The 21,525-nt window shown below is 41.0% G+C and overlaps 1 protein-coding gene across 3 annotated transcripts in view; it reads right to left on the bottom strand.

The window, feature by feature from the left end:
- Nucleotides 1–4,188: 4,188 nt before the first annotated feature.
- The window catches only part of MOSPD1 (motile sperm domain containing 1), a 35,989-nt gene continuing 18,652 nt past the window's right edge, over nucleotides 4,189–21,525 (bottom strand). For 2 of the 3 annotated variants that reach the window (XM_051967775.1, XM_051967776.1), the window contains exons 4-7: nucleotides 20,499–20,719; nucleotides 18,435–18,548; nucleotides 14,134–14,295; nucleotides 4,189–5,951 (exon numbers count right to left, since the gene is read on the bottom strand). In XM_051967775.1, coding sequence (XP_051823735.1) covers nucleotides 5,920–5,951; nucleotides 14,134–14,295; nucleotides 18,435–18,548; nucleotides 20,499–20,719 — 529 coding nt within the window. In that variant the 3' untranslated portion in view covers nucleotides 4,189–5,919. The remainder of the gene's footprint in view (nucleotides 5,952–14,133; nucleotides 14,296–18,434; nucleotides 18,549–20,498; nucleotides 20,720–21,525) is intronic. The other variant, XM_051967777.1, reaches the window with a different exon arrangement.

Here is a 21,525-nt window from a genome sequence, read left to right as displayed (position 1 = left end):
CTCCTCCATGCCTTTGTAGTCAGTACCCCGTGCCTAGAATGCAGTCTCCTGACCTCCTCCCCTCCAGCTTCCAGCAAAGTTCACCTCAAGTGCTCACGTGCCACTGGAGTTACACTTCAGCTTCACCCTCCCCTCCCAGAAATTCACTTTGTATTTAATAGGTTTATATTTTGTATTTACTTAAATAAGATTCACTTCTCCGGTGAATCTTCTTTAAGGAAATACAAACTATATCTGGGTTTGCATTTTCTCCCTTTCCCAGCAATCTCTCTCCCTCTCAGAATATAATTTGAGGATGAGGACCTTGGGTTCTGTAGTTAATAACAATAATAATAGCTGGCATTCATAGAAGACTTTTTAATATTCCAAAATTTTTAGTTTTCCAGTTGATCCTCAACTGCTCTTATGAGCCCCCTTGAACAGAGGAGGAAACTAAGGCAAACAAATGCAGTGACTTCCTCGGGGCGGCTGGATTTGAAGCCAGGTCCTCTGGACTAGGGCCACGACCCCACCTAGCTGCCACTGTTTGCGTTTCGAACAGCTAGCACGGTGCTTGGCACAGAGTAGGCACCTAAGTGCTGGTTGAATTAATTATAGTTGAAATCTGAATGGGTAGCTCTTAGCACCTGCTGTCCCTTTCACATCTCACCTTTCATAAATAAAGCCTCTCGTAGAGTCTGATGTTCCCAGAATCTTTCTGAGAAATCCCAAGTCAAGAAACACTTCGCCCTTTTGAAACTGGGACAGACGCAAGCAGAACCACTTTGAAATGTCAGATCCACCTGCAGGGACAGCTAATTACAAGTATTAGCAGACCGACTTCTTGCTGCGGGCTTCCTGTTTGCCAGCTGCTTTCAGAATGAATCATTTCTCCCTGGTGACAACTGCTTCTCTCCCTCTTTCCTGATTAGATTTTCGATTACCTGCTGCCTTTAAAATGGCTTTGTTCTTTTCCCACTGACAATGTGTATTTGTGTATTATTACTATCCTGTTTGAAAAAAAATTATCTACATTTAGGATAAAAAAAACCCAGTGTATCTTGCCCCTAAATCACCTTCCCGGCTCTCTGAAGAATGGCATAAAGAACCAGCCGATAAACATTTAGTAAGGGCCTACTAGGTGCCAGGCACTGTGCTAAGTGCCCGGGATGCAAAGAAAGGCAAAAGACAGGGGCTTACGGTCGAATGGGGAGAAAAACTAACAAATGACTAGGACAGGAGAAAAAGGACACAATCACCAGAGGGAAAATAACAGTGCTAAGTGGGACCGGGAAAGTCTTCCTGTAGAAAAAAGGATTTTAGCTGGGACTTGAAGGATGCCAGGGGAGTCGAGAGGCAGAGCTGAGGGAAAAGGAGGGCCAGAAGAGATGACTGAAGTTTGGAGGAGACGGCAGCTAGGTGGTGCAGTGGATAGATCCGAGTTCAAATCTGCCCTCAGACACTTAACACTTCCTAGCTGTGTGATCCTGGGCAAGTCACTTAACCCCAACTGCCTCAGAAAAAAAAAAATAAAAAAAAAAAGCAGCAGTGTCACTGGATCCAAAGTTGGGTTTTAGTCCCCTGCTCTATAAAATGAGGGGATTGGATTAAAGTCTAAAATCCCCTCCAGTTCTAAATCTCTGAAAACCAGTATCTGTCCCTTGTTTCCTAGCTATGATTACTTGTGGTCACCTATGATGTAGATAGTGTGGTGTATTTTACAGATCAGGGAAACTGAGGTCCAAAAGAAAATGACATCCCCAGAGTCCTGTGGCTCACGACAGAGGCAGAACTTCAACGGAAGTCTTTCTTGATTTTTCTCCTTTGCAAATCAAAAGCTGCTTTGAGACATCTGCACTCTGAATAGTCATGTGTCCCTGACCTGTGGGTAGAGCCTTCCCAGCCCATATTGGTCTGATCAGCCACAATCAGACACACTGTACCTTTTTGCAGATAATAGTGATGTCATTTTGGTTCTGTTCAAACACAAAGGAAAACAATCAACTTTATAAATGATCGTGAAGATGCTGGATAACAGTGGTGGTGGAGAGATTGATGTACATTGATCACTAGATTCAAGTTTTGTAAGATCCATTTATAATTTTGGATGATGATCATTTGGCCTTAATTACCATCACAAACCCCTCTACTCAATCAGCCCTTTGCTGGTCTAAAATTGGTTGAGTCAGCAACAAGCAACAATAATTAAAATGGACTTAATTAAATTAATTATATCTATATAAATTATATATAAACTATATATAAATATAAATATTAATTTAATTTAATTTAAAAAACCTTTAAAAACACTTTTAAAACCTTCCCCCCAAAATCAAAAGCTGAGTTTTACAAAATTTCAGAAATAGAGCAGACCAGCTTCTTTTCTAGTACTCTGACCCCCCTCCCCCCTTCTGCCTCAAGTCAGACTGGATTTCTCACGGCCCCTCCCTCAAAGATTCCCTGCTCACCTCAGCTTCTACCCATGAGCAGGAATGCCTTTTCTTCCCTATGAAAAAAGCTTCTTTGATGCCTTCTGTCATTTCCACATCTCCCACCCTTCCCAAATAAGCCTTCCTCAGGTTTAGTTTTTAAAAAAACAAAACACTACCACCAAGGAAACCAAACAGTTAAGCAAAGCCAACCAAACACATCCACCCTATGGGACAGCACACCCAACATTCCATACCTGTTTGTTGTTCAGTCATTTCAGTCATGTCTGAGTCTTCGTGACCCCATTTGGGGTTTTCTTGGCAAGGAAACTGGAATGGTTCGCCATTTCCTTCGCCAGCTCATCACAAAGACTCATCTTCCCGAGTTTAAATCGGGCCTCAAACACTTACTAGCTGTGTGACCCTGAGCCGGTCACTTCACCCAGGCTTGCCTCTGTTTCCTCATCTGTAAAATGAGCTGGAGAAGGAAATGGCAGACCACTCCAGTGTCTCTGCCAAGAAGGCCCCAAATGGGTCACCAAGAGCCAGACACAACTGAATAAGAAAGCCTCTTTCAAGACTCAGCTCATCCCCATTCCATCTTCTGCAAGAGGCCTTCTTTGACCCCCCCCCAATTCTATAGAAACCTTCCCTAACCTCTCAATTCCAGTCTTTTCCCTCTTTTAAATATTTCCTGTTCATCCTATGTATAGTTTATTTTGTATATATTTGTTTCCTACCCCCTTGAGGGACCGTCTTTTGTCTTTTTTTGTATCCCCAGAGCTTAGCACAGTGCCCAATACACTTAATAAACATCCATTGATTGATTTATACTACACATATCTTATACGCATTTACTCCTTTGCATGTTGTTTAACATCTTGTGTGTGAGCCTCTTGAAGACCTGGGCATGTTTTTGCTTTTCTTTGTATTCCCCAGCACTTACACGGTGCTAGACACTTAATAAAGAGTACAGGTTTCACCTTGTACCTCCCCTGCTCAAAAACCTTCATTGGCTCCCCGTTGCCATAACAAACTGCTCAGTTTGGCATTTAAAGCCCTTCCCAATCCGACTCCAACCTGTCTTCCTTTCCAAGCTTCTTTTACATGAGTCCCCTTTTGCATTCCAGTCCAAATGGCTGAGCTACAGCTGTTCCCCACGTCCCATCACCTCTTACAATCCTTAGCTTCCTTAGAGTCTCAACTCTCCCAGAAAGCTTTTCCCCACTCCCCAGTTACTAGTGTTCTCTCTTTCACCAAATTATTTTGCATTTCTTTATCTGTTTCCGTATCACCAATAGTGTAAGCTTCTTGAGAGCACTGACGAATGCGTCCTGATATTAGGACAATGTTTGTTGAATTGGAAACACAAGGCAAAGGGCGAAAGAGTCACCAAAAAGACTATACTCTTCTTGGGGACAGGGACCACATCTTCCAGATCTCGTTTCCCTGGGACACCTAGCCCTTGCCTCAGTGTGGCACACTGCAGAGAAACTGAATTTAAAGTAAAAGACCCATTACTTGTTACTGTCCACAAACACTGGGCAGGTTACCTTTACCTCCTGGGGTCTCCATTTCCTCTTCTGGAAAATAACGGATTTCTAAGATCCCTCTATGCATTATGAATTCATTGTTCTAACTTAAGCTGCTCGGGCCAGATCTAGCTTCTCTCTGTACCCCACTGTTCCCATTTTCCATATTTAATCAGGAAAAAAACATTTCATAAGCTACGTCAAACTCGGAGCTGCTCCAAATTGAAAGTACCACCAAAAAGAAATGGTTAAATGTAAAATTCAGATATGGTTTATTTTTGTCTTTAAATCATTTCTCTCCTCCACATATGCCTTTTCACCCACATTTGAGTGAGTGGTGACTTGAGATGGGCAGAGAAATCCGAATCATTTCCAGATTCTTTACAAAGTTCAGAGCAGAAAATAATAACTGACAGTTATACAATGCTTTGCAAACGTTTTACATCCATTATCGCATTTGATCCTCACAACAACCCTGTGAGGTAGGTATGATTATTATCCCCATTTTACAGATGAGGAAACTGAGGCTCAGAAAGGTGAAGTGACTTGCCCAAGGTCACACAGCTAGGCTAGGACATGGAAGAGGCTAGATTCAAATTCAGATCTCCCCGACTCCAGGGCCAGCCTTTCGGCCACAACGCCACAATTACGTTCGTGTCTTTTTCCCAGACGCGATACCATTGGTGCTATGGATCCGAACAACATATCCTAGAAACTGGACCCCCGAGCGGGCCTCTGAAAGATTATACATAAAAGCTTTTTAGAAGCCAAGTTCCGTTTCCTACAAAAATCCCCACCAGCTATGTTTAGACTTATGCTCACATACTCAATGAACATATTACCGTGGCAAGGCATGCTCATGGTCTGTAAAAAGGCCCAGAAGACTTCTTTTTGAAGAACAAAAGACCCTCACCAAACGGACGTGTTCCAAATCTGGCGTCAACTGTTTGCCGACTACTAGAAAATATCTGACAGAAATGGAACAGTCCCCACAGCTGGGTTTAGGGTAAGTAATCCGTGGCCAAACCAAACAAACAGTTCAGCATCTGCTAAGCCCAGTTTGGGCTTGCCCTTAGGAGGGACAAAGGCTAGCAGAATGCTGTGGTCATGATGCTGCCTACTAACATAAAGCACTGGAAAGAGAAAGGGAAGCTTGAGGGGTGTGGGGGCGGGGCGGGGCACAAGGCTGGCCTAACACCCGGCTGCCTCCTGGGATGCCCGGTAGGCCAAAGAGAAAGGCCTCCGGGACCACCTCATCCTGCCAGCCCATAGTCTTGCCCGTTCTGATAAAAGCTTAGAGGCTTTCAGGCTGGCCATCCAACTGGCTGGCGGGCTTGCTCACTAGCTGAAGCCCGGGGGGGTTCGGTGAGATCCTAGGACATCTGGGATTCCCAGAGACTGGGTATTGCATTTCTTAGTCTTAACATAGTCTTAACTTAAATTCCACTTTTGGAAACTCGGGGAGGGCAGAGGTTCTTGGGCACTAACTTTAAAGCTTCCAGCCAGAGAAAAACCCAAGTATTCTGCTGGAGTTTGCATTTCCATCAATTTAGCCTTCTAATCCTCTAACCCCGAGGGCAAACGGTACCTTAACAATCAAATTAGAGAAAGATAATCAAATAACAGACATCACTTTAATAAAAGCCTTTTACACAAGGTATGGATATAAAAAGACAAGTTTCTTCAATTCATTTCACAGGAGTCACTCAACAAAACCACCACAGATCTTTATAACATGATGAGCAGAAATGTGTCGGCGTCCTTCCGATACAAGTTATACATCAATTTTTACAGATAGGTCTTGATCTTTATCTCAATAGAAACAAAGATCGAGATAGAGATATTACACTTTTGCAATTATAATCAATCACTGATAGGTTTTGTGTCACATATTAATGAGCCAAATGAGAATCGAAGGCAGTCCACAGTCAGGATGTGAGGAAAGGAAAGTTATTTCCCAGGTCGATTTTCATCCTTCTTCATATTCTAAGTATAACCATCGTGATGAGACCTGAAAGACAAAAATTGGAGACCCCATCTCTGAGAAATGGCATTTCATACCATTCAAAGAGAAATTGTTCAGACTTCAAATGCAGCCACGCATAGGAAGAGGCACTCAACTAAGAAGTCAAAATAAATTGAATTTAGCTGAAATCACATTTGTGTTACACAAAGAAATCCAATTTAAAACAAAGGGCAGCCACTGGGTTGGGTTAATTCCATCAAGAAAGGTTCCTCTAAAGTCCTACTCCAGTGCCTCCTCCTATCTTACCTCCTGGGCTCCTAAAAGGCTGTGCCAACAGAGCACTAGTTCAAGCAGGCCAAGTTTCGAGCACAAGTATAATCGCCGACAGGACTGACTTGCCAAGCGTGAAGAAGCTCATCACCATAGGTTGACTACCAGATGAAGAAGGTCTTGAGCCACAGTAGCATGGGACACGAGACAGAATGAATTAACCCGACCAGGGCTTCTTAAAACTTTTCCTGCCTGTGACTCCTTTTTGCCAGAGAAATTTTTACGTGACCCGAAAAATACATGAAATAATGAGTTCTTATCCCAGAAGCTACAGTTCGGGGGTTCATCAAACACTAGATTACTATAGTCATTGATTATTGTGTCATGTGTGTCTAACCTATTCCATTGATCCACCACTCTATTTCTTAGCCAGTACCAAATGGTTTTGATGACTGCTGCTTTATGATAGTTTTAGTTCCGATACTGCTAGGCCACCATCCTTTGAATTTTTTTTCATCAATTCCCTTGAGATTCTTGCCCTTTTGTTCTTCCAGATGAATTTTGTTATTATTTTTTCTAGCTCTATAAAATCCTTTTTTGGCGGTTTGATTGGCATGACACTGAATAAGTGGATCAATTTAGGCAGAACTGTCATTTTTACTATATTCGCTTGGCCTACCTATGAGCACTTGATATTTTTCCACTTGATTAGATCTGACTTTTTTGTGTAACAAATGTTTTATAACTGTGTTTGTATAGTTCCTGGGTTTGTCTTGGCAGGTAGATACCCAAATATTTTATTTTGTCTACAGTTATTTTAAATGGGATTTCTCTCTGTATCTCTTGCTGCTGGATTTTGTCAGTAATATATAGAAATGCTGATGATTTGTGTGGTTTTGTTTTATATCCTGCACCTCTGTTAAAACTATTAATTGGTGCAAGTATAGGTTTGGGATGATTTTCTAGGATTCTTTAAGTATATCATCATATCTGCAAAGAATGATAGTTTTAGAGGCAGGACATTTGAGGCAAAATGGAACCATCTAGATGGGCCAGTGTCATGGGTGCCAAAGTGGGAAAATTTTCCCAAAGTTCAGGGTAGTACACATTAGAGAACTGTGCAGAGAGGTCAGAGTGAAAAAAGACTGCAGAAAGGCCCTCGTGAGAGCAATTTGACTCAATAGTGGAGAGAAAGGCCAAGTAAGTACTAAGGAAAGGGGGGGTGGTGAATGGAACTTCTCTTTCCAGAAGATTAACAGACAAAAGGAAGGAAAAAAGATGTGTAGCTCCAGGGTAGTAGGATGAAGGAAATGGTCTTTAGTTTGTTTGTTTTTTAAGAAAGGAATGCCCTAAGTATGTGTTTGAGGGAGGAGACTTTGGATTTAAAACGAGCTGTAGAGAGGGAATGATTAAAAAGCAATGTCCCAGAAGGGACCAGAGCGGGAGAGATCAAGAGGACAAGAATATTTAGTCTCTGAAAGTAAGCAAACCAGCCCGTAATCCAGAAGGAACAAAGAGCTATTCTGAGCCACTGAGAAAAGAAGGGCTGCAGAGATATTTTGGAGAAGAGAGTTAGGTCCCAGTAGTCGAGTAGATGAGCTAGGTTACATCAAATGGTCTCAGATTCCCCTCCCTTAAGGTGGGTGATACTATTATCATTCATATTTTATGGATAAGAAAATTGAGGCCGAGAGAAACTTGTTCAGGGTCCCACAGCCAGGAAGTGGCAGAGGTGGGATTTGAACTGGCCCACTCCAAACGCAGAGCTCTTGTGTGTTGAGACACTGAGCTGGGTAGCTTGGCCTTCCAGAGAGCTCTTTCTAGAAAGAGCCAAGCACCAGGGGCCAAGGAGTGAGGCTGATGGTGAAGTAGCTGGCGAGTCTAGGCTACTTTTTAATAACAGTATGACATCAGTGAAGAAGAGCTAAGACAATAGCTTGAGAAAGGGGCTGCGTTGCAATGGCGAGCCTGCTCAATGGTCTTCCTGACTCAAATTTTTTCCATCTAATCCAGTGATTTTCCTGAAGCACAGATCTTATCATGTCACCTTCTATTCAGTAACCTCCAGTGTCTCCTCGCCAACTTCCAGGATTATCAAGCAAGAAGTCCCCTGTTGAGCATTTCGAATTCCTGGCCCTGTCCTTGCTTTCCAGTCTTTCTATTCTTCATTCTCATCTGTGACCTAGTCTGTGACCTAGCTCTAGTGGCCCGCTTGTTCCTTGCACAGGAGCAAGTCCCCATCTTCCATCGCTGTATCTTTGCATTGGCTCTTCCTCCTGCTTGGAATGCCTTCCCCCCTCACCTGCTAATCTCAAAGTCTCCATTTTTCTTCAAGACTCAATATAAATAAACCCCAAAAGATGGAATACAAACATCACCTTCTACTAGATACCTCTCCTGGTCTCCCCTCCAAGGTCACTTTTCATCTGCTCTATATGTTTCTTATATGTAGTACCTACTTATTTTCATGTTGTCTCCCCGATTAAAATATTAGGACAGGGACAGTTTTGCCCTTTCTTCGTATTCTTAGAGCTCAGCGAAGCACCTGGCACATAAGAAGAGCTTAACAAGTACTTGCTGATTGAGTAATTTTAAAGACTGGGGAGAACTGAGCAGTTTTGAGGGCTTAGGGAAAGGAGCCAGTAACAGAGAGAAAGAAATTAAGAATGCATTTGAGACTGAAGCCAGGTCAGAGGATACAATGGGGCCCACAAGGGCCTTGTCCACACAAGTAGGGGAGAAAAATGTTTTTGTTTTCTCAAGGGCTTCTAGGATCCCTTGTCTCCTTCTTAAATCTACCTCAGCCATTGAGGACTGACAGCCCTTAGCCGGAGTGACAATATATCAAAGCACCTTCACTGTGGGCCAACTGAATACCTTCTTCAAAGAATTCCGACATCCATGGCCCTTATTTATGCCGTTATTTGCCGACACTTGGCCGGCTAGTAACCACCATGGAATGGCTGTCTCGGAAAGATCAGTGCTGGTGCGTAGAGACGCGAAGCCTGAGCATCCTCAGACCACCAGGTAACTGCTTCAGCACGTGCTTTCGGGTCCACGAAGACCCAGGAATGGAAGCAAAGCTGTGGCAGTGGTAGAAAGGGGCCCAGTCTCTAGAAGCAGAGCCTAGATTTGGCTCCTTCCTCCTTGGCTGATCTGGGACAAGGCCTTTAGGGCCCATGAGCTTCCATTTCCTCATATGTAAAAGGGGAAAGTGGGAAGTCTTTTTCGCAGCTTTGAAGTTAGAAGTCTCTGAGTTTCTTCAAAACATACCTCTGTTATTCTTTGCAGCTCTAGTGGCTGAGGGAAAGCCGTCCAGTTAGAGAAATAAGGCCTTGAAGTATCGAACCAAATAAAGTAGTTGGGCTCGCCTTAAGTTATTTATTTATTCATATAACAAAAGAACCCCAAAAAGTTAGTAGCAATTCAATCTTTAAATTGAATAAGAATTTCTCCTTCTTCTAACTAATCAAAAAACATTTATTAAAATACTTAATATGAGTTAGATCCAGAGTCTCTAACTTCTAAGAAGTGTATACTCTAGTAACTGCATTGGAGGGAAGGGAAGGGGCAGAGCATCCAACCTGTGGGAACTCCTTCTGCCAATACAAAGCAGCACCTACTCTGTCCACTGGTCTTATAGACTTGCCCGGAGCTAGGTGACTTGCCCATAATCATTCAACAAATCTGAGTGTCAGAGGCAGGACCAGGCTCCAAGGCTGGCTCTCCACTCACAAGAGCAAACTGCACAAACAAATTGAAAAAGTACTATGTGAGCTCCAGAGAAGGTACCCATCAGGGGAGGTTCCTGGAAAAAGGATCATTTGAATTGGGCTTTAAAAATGAATAGATGTTGAGGAGGGGAAGATGGAGGAGGACATCCCAGACGTAGGGATATATACCGATGTGGCAGCAACATAGAGAAGTTGGCGGGAGGGGCAGGTTTCAGGGGGACAACGAGGAGTTCCATTTTAGATACCTTGTTTAATGTGCTAGCTGGACATCTAGGGAGAAATATCCAAGAGGTGTTTGAAAATATGGAACTGGAACTCTGGCCAGGAGGCAAGGGGTAGCCCTCAAAGTTTGGGACTTATGTACAGACAGGTGCTAATTGAAGTGAATGAGATAACCAAAGCAGAAAGTGGAGAGACAGAAGAGATGAACCAAGGGGGCAGAAACTTAGGGGACCCCCCCCTCCCTTGTGACTGAGGAGGGGAAAGAACAAGAAGGAACTTTCAAAGGAGACACAGACGTGCTGGTCAGAGAGACAAGAATAACACTTGAGAGTGCATTGTCAGAGAAGTGCAGGAATCATAAGGTGAGTCCACAGCGTCGGAATTTATTCTACAACATATCCTAGAAAGTGGCCACCCAGCTTCTTCTGCTTGACAAAGACCCCCAAAGAGGGGGAAGCTGCCTCTGGAAGTTAGGAGCCCATGTGCTTCTGCACAGCTCTAGGAAGCTTTCCTTTATATCTCTGCACCTTCTCATCAATGATCCTGGTTCTGCCTTCTGGAGCCAAGCAGAACCAAGCCAATGCCCTCCTCATGTGCTGGCTTTTCAAATACTTAAAGCCAGTTATCATGTCCCACCTGAGTTTGCTATCTTTTGTTATAATAGCTTTTTATTTTTCAAAATATATGCAAAGCATGTTTAACATATTGGATTACTTGCTATCTAGGGGAGGGTCCTTTTTGCAAGGGTCAATGGTGAAAAATTTAATTTAAAAATTAAATAATTAATTTTTATCATTAATTAATATGTTATTCATTATAATATATGATATAATATATAATACATGTTACTTAATTAAATAATATAATTAATTAAAAATAAAAAATTAATTTAAAAATACATGCAAAGATAGTTTTCAACACTGACCCTTGCAAAACCTCGTGTTCGATAGTTTTCTCCCTTCCTTCCCCTGTCCCCCGTCCCCTAGACAGCAAGTAATCCAAGACAGGTTAAGCATTGGCAATTCTTCTGAACATATTTCCACACTGATCACACTGGACAAAAAAGAATCAGATCAAAATGGGGGGAAAAATGAGAGAAAAAAGAAACAAGCAAGCAAACAACATGAGTTTCCTCTCCAGACTAAACATTCCCAAAAGCTCCTTCAACCATTCCTCATATGATAGGGACTTGACCTCTTCAGCATCCTGGTTGCTTTCTCTATACAAACAACTCTCAAAGTCTATCTACTAAGTCAGTGCAGGGTGTGATGGGTATCTGTAGAAGGGAGTAGATAAAAGTCACAAATCCTTGAAGTACTTAAGCATCTTGCTGATTTTAAAGACTCTTTTTACTAACTCACAACTTAATTCCAATTAAACTCTTTATTAGAATTTGGAAGGAGGAGTTACTGATGAGTCAGCCTGAGACTGGACTCATGGCATCTGCCACTTACCTGAAGACAATAGTATTTTAGTGGGAGGGGTTCTAAGCTGGGAATGAGGCAATGCAGCTTAATATCTCTAAGTTTCAGTCTCTCTTTAAAAAAAAAATTAATTTAATTAATTTGTTTTTATTTTTAATTTAATTATATGACATATGTATAATTAAATTTAAAAATTATTTTCAAAACATATGCATAGATAATTTTCAACATTCACCCTTGCCGTATGTGCCAAACCTTTCCCTCTCTTTTCCCCCCACACCCTCACCTAGATGTAAAAGCTCGTTTCTCAAATGTCAAAACTTACATCTTCCACTCTCACGGGGTGTTATATACAAATCCTACATGAAATCAGACCAAAATATGACTTCGTAACCTGCCTTCTGTTAGCCTGTGAGACAAAAAGATCAGGCCTATACAGCTAGAAACCAAGCAGAGGGTTAGAGATTTATCTGGTGAATCTGGAAAAGCACTTAGACCAGGCTGGATGATGGCTGAGTTAAGGGAATTCTTCATCAGTTGCTAGATAACTCTGGCCAGAGTTTTGAGTAAGGAATCACTGGGAACCTCAAGCAGGGCCTCTTCACCCTTTCTATGTCACAGACCCCTCGGGTCCCAACTGATGAAGCCTATGGATCATTTCCTTCTCAGACTAATAGTTTGGTGCCTATATTTGTAATGGGAGGAAATACTCAATTTCAGTGCGAGGTTAGTGGGGAAAAAAAAGATGGAATTAAATCTCACATCCAAGTTCTTCCAAACTCCTTTGGAATCTGTCCCCAGACTTTCCAGGTCTTAACCTCGAAGAAAGTCCTAACTAACTCCTAACTTCGAAGAGAATCTCCAGGGGTATTCTAGGGTTTGACTTTGTCCCGTTTAACATTTTTATCTAAAACTTGAATGATAAGGGAAAGCGTACTCATCAAAGCTGCTGGTGACAAAAATGGAATTATGAAATTCAGAAACAAAGTAATCTCAAGATGGAATATGGACCCAAATTGTTATTAGATGCTATTTAATAGGTATAAATGTACTATCTTGCATTCAGATTAAAAAAAATAATAAACCATCAGCTGCTTAAGTACAGAACACAGAGCTGGTTTGACAACAGTTGCAAAAGTCAATGAAAGACTTTGGGTTTTTACCTGATTCCTTCTTCCAAATGCACTAACCACATGACATTGGAACCAAGAGTGCAGGGAATCAGAGGCTGCACTGAGAGAAGTGGTACAGTGTCTGCAACAAGGCAAGGTGATCATCTCCAAGTGATCTTACACTGACCAAACTACCCACAGAGTATTAAGTTCAAGGCAAACGACTACCTTTTGCCAAAACTGTCCACATTGGTCATCTGAAGTAACTGCACAATCTTTAGCCGTTCATTAATGCAGCCCCGTTAACACTGAACCACAGTGGCTGGGAAGCAACCCTTCATGGCACAGGGCATGGACTCACACTCCTGCCAGTCATGACAGAAGGAAAGGGAAGCCCAATTTTGGTTTGGCATTCTCTCAAGTTGGGATATTTCGGATTAGCTGGCTTTTAGGAAACAAGACAGATGCTTCACTTCCTAAGAATCACACTAGGGGGGAAATCTAATTTTAAATCAGAAATAGTTAACAAATCTATAGAAAATCTCAAGAAGACATGGAGTTTTCATCTCTACACGATTTGATAAGGATAAAGGTGAGGTGAAGAGAGGCCAGTACCACGTGCATGCCTGCCAGCATATTTTATATAGATCTTCTACCATGAGAAGTGAGTTGTACAGAGGCATTGGGATTGATCGATTCTGAGGAACGTGGCTCTCGTTACCAATGAGGTGATTCAGACCAGTTCCAATGGTCTTGTGATGAAGAAAGCCATCTATGGGAATTGAGTGGGGATCACAACATAGCATTTTCACTCTTTTTGTCATTGTTTGCTTGCTTTTTATTTTCTTTCTCATTTTTTCCCTTTCAATATGATTTTTTCTTGTGCAGCATGACATTTGTGGAAATATGTATAGAGGAATTACACATGTTTAACATCTATTGGATCACTTGGAGACTGGGGAAAGAGAGGGGAAAAATTAGAACACAAGGTTTTGTAGAGGTGAAGGTCCAAAATTATCCATGCATATATATGTGTGTGTATACCCCCCCGAGGCAATTGGGGTTATGTGCCTTGCCTAGGGTCACACAGCTAGGAAGTGTTAAATGTCTGAGGCGAGGCCAGACAGGTCCTCCTAATTTCAGGGCTGGTATCATATATATTTTTTGAAAATAAAAACTTTAATTAAAAAAATTTTTTTGATAACTCTAAAAAAAAACCAAAAAACCAAAAACAAATGCATTGGGCTACCAATCTAATGGCATCTAGTATTACCTCAGATCCCTCACAAGATTCATTGTGAGCAAAAACATGTGACCAGAAAACAAAAGAAAATAAACCTTAGGAAACACTTTATCTGGAAGCCCTTTTGAGTGATCTCCATCCAGGCCTTTAACATAAATAAATAAAGCCCAAACCATAAAAACAAGCTTACCCCCAAGATATCATTTAGAAAAATATACTTACCCAAAACATAAGCAGCTACTAATTTCTGATTCACGCTTAAGTGGAAGTAGAGAGGCACAAGAGATTCCACTTCTCCCAAGGTGGGGAGCATCAGAGCTGCAACGCACACGATTCCCAGGAAAACAGTCAATAAACTAGGTCCTGATGAGGCAGTCCTGTTTTCTATAAAAAATGTAAATATGCTTCTTAAAGCTGAAATCTTTTAAACACAATTTAAGACCGAGTCCAATCTGTGAGCCTTTCAAGAATACTTGATAGCCATGGAAATATACACCCACTAACATCTTTGTCTTATCTTTCGGTAGACTTGTCCAGCCCTGCCATGCCATATGGCCCCTGGAGCTGCTTATCTGGGACACCACCCCTCAGAGATCCAAGGAAACACTCTTCATCCCACTACTTTCTGGGTCTTGCCGCATCCACAAGATGGGATTCCAGGTACCCTTGGTTCCTAGTCACAACAGCCCATTACCATTATTCTTGGGGATGTCCCTCGGGAATCCATCCCTCCATGCCCAGCTCTGTATAGTTGTTGCTGTTTTAGAGTATGGCAGCAGGCAAGCAAGAAAGTACAGAAAGAAAAGTTTTAAATTATTTTCATGACTGCCTCAGGTGCAAAGGGGGAAAAAAATAAGTCTGCATATATGACGGGACAGGCAAGGTTTAATTTGTTTCAGGGGAAAAAATTTAAAACTCAAATCATCCTAATGATTATCTTGTTCTATTATAGCCTACTTTGTAATTTAAAACAAAATTAGCCCCTAACCTATAACTAGCAAATGAGATCTTCTTAAAATGTATTATCAGGCACTATTCTTCTGCATTATATACTCTCATACATTTTACAAAAAGTGACAGTAACATCCTCCACTATATAGATTTTCCACTCTTGTCTTTTTCATTAAAGCAAATGACCTTTGTCTTCTTTTGCAAAAATGAGGCTGTTCATTCCTGCAGGCATCACGCTCACTTTAAATCAACCTCACCAAAGCCAGATCAGAGAAAACAAATCTAAACTTCAGTGATTACCAATTTAGCTGAAGCAATAAAACACAAATGTTATCACGAGAGATTCGGCTCAACTGTCAATGCCAATAACTGAAGCACATTTAGTGACTCACATTCCTAATAAGAATAGATTTACTTTAAGAAAAAAAATTAACTATTAAGTTATCATCTCAACAAAGATTCCTAAAAACCACATCAAATTCCCCAAACCTATAGGAGAAAAAAACTTAAATAAGATGGATTGTGTTTTCTTTTTGTTTTTTAATTTAAGCAACTTCCCTCTTCCCCCTCCCCAAATCTCCTTATAAATTCACAGGACACAAATTCAGTAAACATAAGCAAAAATGGCTCAGAGGATCAGAGGCTTAGAACTGGAAGGGACCTCAGAGGCCATCTAATCCAACACTTTCATTTGATAGACTGGAAAAGGGAGGCTCAGCCAGGGGAGACTTTAAAAAGTAATGGTAGATTAAGAACTAACTGAGTCCGGCCACTCCAGATCCAGTGCTCTATCTTTTGGGCCACCAAGCCCCTGTATCAATTCATCACTTAACATAACTGAAGTCATGGTACTTGAGCACTTTTCAGGCAAACCAAAGCACAGGCACCATTTAAATTCATCCTCCATGTTTAAAATTGACATTTTAAAACCATAATTTTAAACCCAGTAATTTTCCTTTAAAACATACCTTCAGGATGGCTCCAAGTGTGGGGGGAAGGATATATTCAGACATTAATGTGATATAAAGCCAAAAGGACATCAAAAAACTTAAAATTATATACAAGGAAAGCACCTTGAGTAGTTTGAAAATGTAATTGCGTTTATCGTTCCAGCCTAAATGCTTTTTCAATTGATACCCTCTAACCCTACTGGCCTGCAAAAATAATTTTCTGCATTTTGACCATTTTTCTTAATAACTAACTCTGCACTTTCCAACGTTTAATGATTTCTAAGCTCTACTAGAAGGCAGTGATTCTACCTAGCAATTGTATTTGCTTAACATTTTTACTGAAAGCTCCAAGCTGTGGGTGGAAGCCATTCCTGCATTTTGAAAAGCTAGCAAGAAGCCAAATTCATCTAATTTGTCTCAATGGGACTTTTGGAAAAGTTCACTTCCAGCTATGGAATTGCAGATACCAAACAAAAGCTTTTTACTCAAAAGATTCAATAAGATGGCCAGAATTTTACTCCCTTTTATTACCCTTTCTAAGAAATTCGGAAGACTAACAGTGTGGCCCAGTGGCTAAGGAAACAGGCGTGGAGTCAGAAGGCATTTATGTTAGAATAGAAGCTCCAGGAGGTTTCATTCTTTCCACCATATCCCTAGGGGTCAACACAATGCCAGGCATATAGTGGGTATTTTAGAAATATTTCTGTCAATAAAAAGTTATTTAAAAATATAAAAAAGAAAAAAGAGAAATATTTGTTGATTGGCTTGGGACAAGTCCCTTAACCAAGCTGTGCCTCACTTTCCCTATGTGTAAAAAAATGAAAGAGTTGAACTAAATTGCTTCTGTCTCCTCCAGCTCTTGATCTAGGATCCTAAATGTGACTTTGGGCAAACCCCTTTGCTTTTGTGGGGCTCAGTTTCCTTTCCTGTAAATTGAGGAGAGTGGATTAGATGGCTTCTCGTTCTAAATCAAAGATCCCATGAAATCTGATTTTCCTCATCATCACTAGGGAAAATGGGATAACCTGGCAAAGATGGTAGGATCTGGCACACGAGGTAGGAGTTTTGCTGTGGCACCTCTTTTCTTCAGCAGGCTGGTGATGGCCACAACTTTGTAGCACTGAGAAAAAGGAACCCAACAGCCCCCCACCATCATCTCCCCTCAGCTTCCCCCTTCCCCAAAGAATCTTCCCATTTTCACGAATGGGAAGGGGAGGGGGCAAGAAAAGTAACATCAGACAAAAACCTAACACCAGATCTCTCTAAGGCTTTTCCCTTTTTGTAAACAGGCAGAATTCTTAAGCTCCCACTTGCCTTCCCAGAACCGCAAACAAATGAAAGCCAAAAAAGAATGAAAGGTTTCAGTCAGAACTATTCAAGTTCTAATTTTTGTTGCTCAGTCATGTTCTTGATCCCAGTACAGTTACTAGGGTCTGAGAGCATGTTTTATAACTGATTTTAATACCCATTTCCCTGTCTTCCAATTTTAAAAAAATGATCCCAAGGAGGACTTGAAATAATTTATTACCAAAAATACTAAATTATTCTTCACAGTTAAACAAGCTTTAGTAATTAGATAAACGTGGCCTAGTGACTCAAGTTATTTTTCTTGGTGGGGCAAAATAATTACAGGCTAATTCCGTCTCTTAATTCAATACTTCAAAGATCTGCAATTGTATCAGTATACCAGCCTGGATCATAACTCCTCTCTTACTGAGAGCAAGGCGTCCAGTGGCTGTGACAGAAAAACCCCATCTTGATGTCACCAGCACGGTAAGGAACCTGTCTGATCTTAGTGAGGCTGGGCCCCACACAACAGCCAGATCAGGCCCCAAGCCAGGCTCAGCTACCAGAAATACCTCCTTAGTTAATGGGTTCTCTTGCTCATTCCACAAGAGGTATTTCAAAAGAAGGAGAGTCTATGGGATTTAGAAAATGGACAAAGCCAAGAATTTCAATTTCACAAATTGTTTTGACATCAAAGATAGCATCAACAGGGGCTTTTGGCTTCAAAGAATGGTCAGGTTCTTTTGTCAGCAACAATTATTGGGCATCTCTTCTGAGAAGAAAGCCTTGTGTTAGTGACAGCCTCCATCATCCTTCCCCTTTTTCCAGCTGTTAAAGGCTATATAATAACTTCAGGACTGTAGCAATGTCTATCAAGAAAGATTAAGATTCAGTTCTGCCATCAGAGTGACGTTAATGAAATCACCATCGTGGGAGCCCAGAACGAGAGCTGGAAGATCCCTCAGAGGTCATCCTACCCACTCTCTTCATTTTACAGAGGAGAACACTGAAGCTCAGAGGGTGCCCTAAGTCACCCAGACTTTAAACCTCTTTCTGCCAAACCCCACCATCTCATCTGTCTTTTTGGCTCTTGAGAAACTGGCCTTGAAGGTCCCTTCCAGTTCTCCATCCTGATTTCCCTGTTCCCAAAGTCACAAGGTAGCTGAGTCAGAATCAGACTGGGTCCTCTGACCCCAATGCTGTGGGGTGGGGTCCAGACCCAAGATTTCATCGGAACTCCCAGTAAATAAATTCCCCCCAGCAATCCAGAAGGGCACGTGCTCAGTAACAGCTAGTCAGAGAATTGCCTGGGCACTGAGAGATCACATGACTTGCCTACGGCCACACTGCAGTGGGCATCAGAAGTGGGGCTTGAACCCAGGTCTTCCTGACTCCAAGGTTGCCTTTCAACTTTCTCAAATGGATAAATGGATGGGGACCCATGAATTCCTGTAACAAGAAAGGGATTAAGCAACACAACTCACGGACATGCTAGACAACAATGAAAACAGGGGGTGCTGACTATACTTAGGCCATTACAAGGTGCTCTTATTTTGTACCTTAAGACAAAGTTCTCCTTCTGACAATAGAAGAGAGGAGAGAAGGAATTAAAAGGGGGGATTAATATTCAAAGAGCCAGAGCATAGAGATGGTGACAATGTTAAAAGTACCCAATCCCATTTCTGGAGAGCTAAACTGGAAGGAAATGAGGAACGGAGAGGGATTGAATGAGTAGCCCACAGGGGATTTTTATAATCTGCCTAGTTTAATTAAATCCAATTTTAATGAGGTTTTTTTCCCCCCCAAAACAACATGAGCCTCCTTAACACAGCTTTGAGAGGGCAAATGAACCACATACAATTCACTCACATAGAAAAGCAACTTCCTGGTGTTCGTTCTATTACAGTATAAGCCAAACGTTACTTAGTGTGTTCATTCTCTCTCTCTCTCTCTGGTTAATCAATTCAGCTTAGGCCACAGCAAGTAAATAAATTTGATTCTCAAATCCCCTTATATAAGACATAAATATTTAATTATTTATATAATTAAGGCAAAGCATGAGTGGGAGGAACAGCCAGCTATTATTCAAGTAAAATTAGCATTATGATTTTTGCATAAAATCTCTTTATGCAGTAGAAGAGAGAAAAGGACTAAATTGAACCCCTTGGCTTTTTCTTATTTTCTTCTCAAAGGGAAAAAAAAAACAGATCTTAAATTTGAATTGTCACCAAGTCTTTTGGAAAGGAGAGGGAGTTGTCAACTTGACACACTATTAAATGTTCCCATCTCTATTGTTTCACCATTCATCCCATTCTGATGCTTCATCTAATCAATTCAATCGGTATTTATTAAGCACCTATTAGATGCCAGGTAAAGAGTTAGGTGTTAGAGATACAAAATTCACTCCCTTTGTCCTCAGCATAGAGGCTCCCTGAGGCACAAAGTTGGACAGATCTAACCCCAAACTGGAAAAGCTTCCAATACAGGCCCAGTGACAAAGTACTTCTGTCTTCCCAGGAACAGTCACTTAGAGTTGGCCAAGTTCAGCACCAGAAGGTGGGCCACCAGGTGATGAACTATTCTGGCCAAAATGACTAAAGAAGACTTTCTAAGACCTGGAGGGGGTGCAATCTGTATTTGTGGGAGGAATACTCACAGAAAAGAAAATTCCAGGTCTTTTGAAATACCAAGGACCCATATTCTTTCAAAATATGATAATCATTACTTTATATCCTCAGTCAATAAATACTATAGGGATTTTGTCCTACTGCCAAACTGCCTCTCCTTTCAAATAAATTAAATAAGAAAAAATGAAGGAAAAGGAAATCAAAACAAAGCCTACAACTACTAAGTTGTATTGCCATATAATAAATATATTGCCCCCTTTCTTCAGGTTCAAAAGAACTTGTAAAGGATAGCCTACCACATCTGTTCTTTACATCCCAGCCCTGTTGGAAAGTGCGACCCCAGCCATCCAAGCATTTCAATTTCCAGATGCCCCACCGTCACCTATGCATGTGTTCTCATTCTCTTTCTCTCTCTCTCTCTCTCTCTCTCTCTCTCTCTCTCTCTCTCTTTCTCTCTTTCTCTCTCTCTCTCTCACACACACACACACACACACGTGTGTGTATACACATGCACATATTTTTGATGGAGTTATTCTCAAGGTTATTGTAAACCAGGGATTCTGAACCTTTTTAGTGCCTTGGACCTCTGGCTGTGTAAGTTGAGGCCTATATGGACTCCTCAGAATTTGGGTGCATCACATGAAATATAAAGGAAACCAATCATATTGAGATACAGTGATCCAAATATTTTTTGAAGTCCATCGACCCAAGGTTAGGAACCCCTGTTGTAATCAGAAACAAAAATTTCACTAGGCTTTTTAAAAATAGAGACCTGTTTGACAGAGCATCTGCTCTAAAAAGACACTTTCTGTTAAGTGCTCCTTTATCCTTTTTTCCTCCACTTCCTTTCGTTGTTCTTTGGCAGATGGAAGAAGGGTAGCAATAATCTCCTTCCGTCCTAAAGCCTTTCTTTGGCTTTGCTCAGAAACTTGGAGACGGAATTTGTCTATTACATCATAGTGGCAGGACCGAACATCTCTGTGACGAATAACGCTGTGTGAGATCAGAAAATAAATTCTGTTAGGTCTGGGGATTTTTGTATGACAAGTAGAGGGAGAGTAAATTACTATAGAGGCAATGTTATTAACAAATCACAACAAAATAGATTTGCTCTAAGTCAAAAGTATGAAAAATTCATATATATATATAAAACATATGTAAAATGTAGTAATGGTCTCCATACAAAAGTCTGATGCAAAAGAGACAAATAAGAAAATCCTTCCATGTTCTAGATAATATATCTTCTTGACAATTGACTATTTCAACTGTAATAGTAATCAATTACTTCCTACTCCGGCACTCTCTCCTAGTTTCTACTGCTGTCTTTCTCTATCTATTGCTCAGATCACAAAGCTCACAATGAACTCTAAAATGAGTTTGACACATGGAGGCTGAAATAACCAATCTAGCAGGGAACCCACCGTTAGTGGTGCAACGTGAAGGCAGCAAGACAATGCTGAGAAAAAAGCTAGTTTGTTCATGGCTCCACTACAAAGCGATATTTATGTATTCTGCTTTTTCTTACTAAAGAACACAGAACATTCAGGGCATTTGGCAAGAAACCACATTTCAACAGTCTAACCTTTGCAACAGAATTTTATAACCCAAACTGAAAATTCAACAACAATCAAAAAATAAAACTCCTCTCTGGTAATGAAGAGTACATTTCTAGCAGTTTTGTAAGATTCTAAAGCCCACTACTTTAGCTTTTTCTCTTAGAGAAATAAAAATATTTTAGAAAGAAAATCCTAGCTACCTGTTTGCAGTTCTCATAGAAGGTTTAAGTGAACATATGAGAC

The sequence above is a fragment of the Antechinus flavipes genome, chromosome X (genome assembly GCF_016432865.1).
Source record: "Antechinus flavipes isolate AdamAnt ecotype Samford, QLD, Australia chromosome X, AdamAnt_v2, whole genome shotgun sequence".
Lineage (NCBI taxonomy): Eukaryota > Metazoa > Chordata > Mammalia > Dasyuromorphia > Dasyuridae > Antechinus > Antechinus flavipes.
The sequence above is the reverse complement of the archived record's forward strand: the minus strand, read 5'-3'. Positions and strand labels throughout refer to the sequence as shown.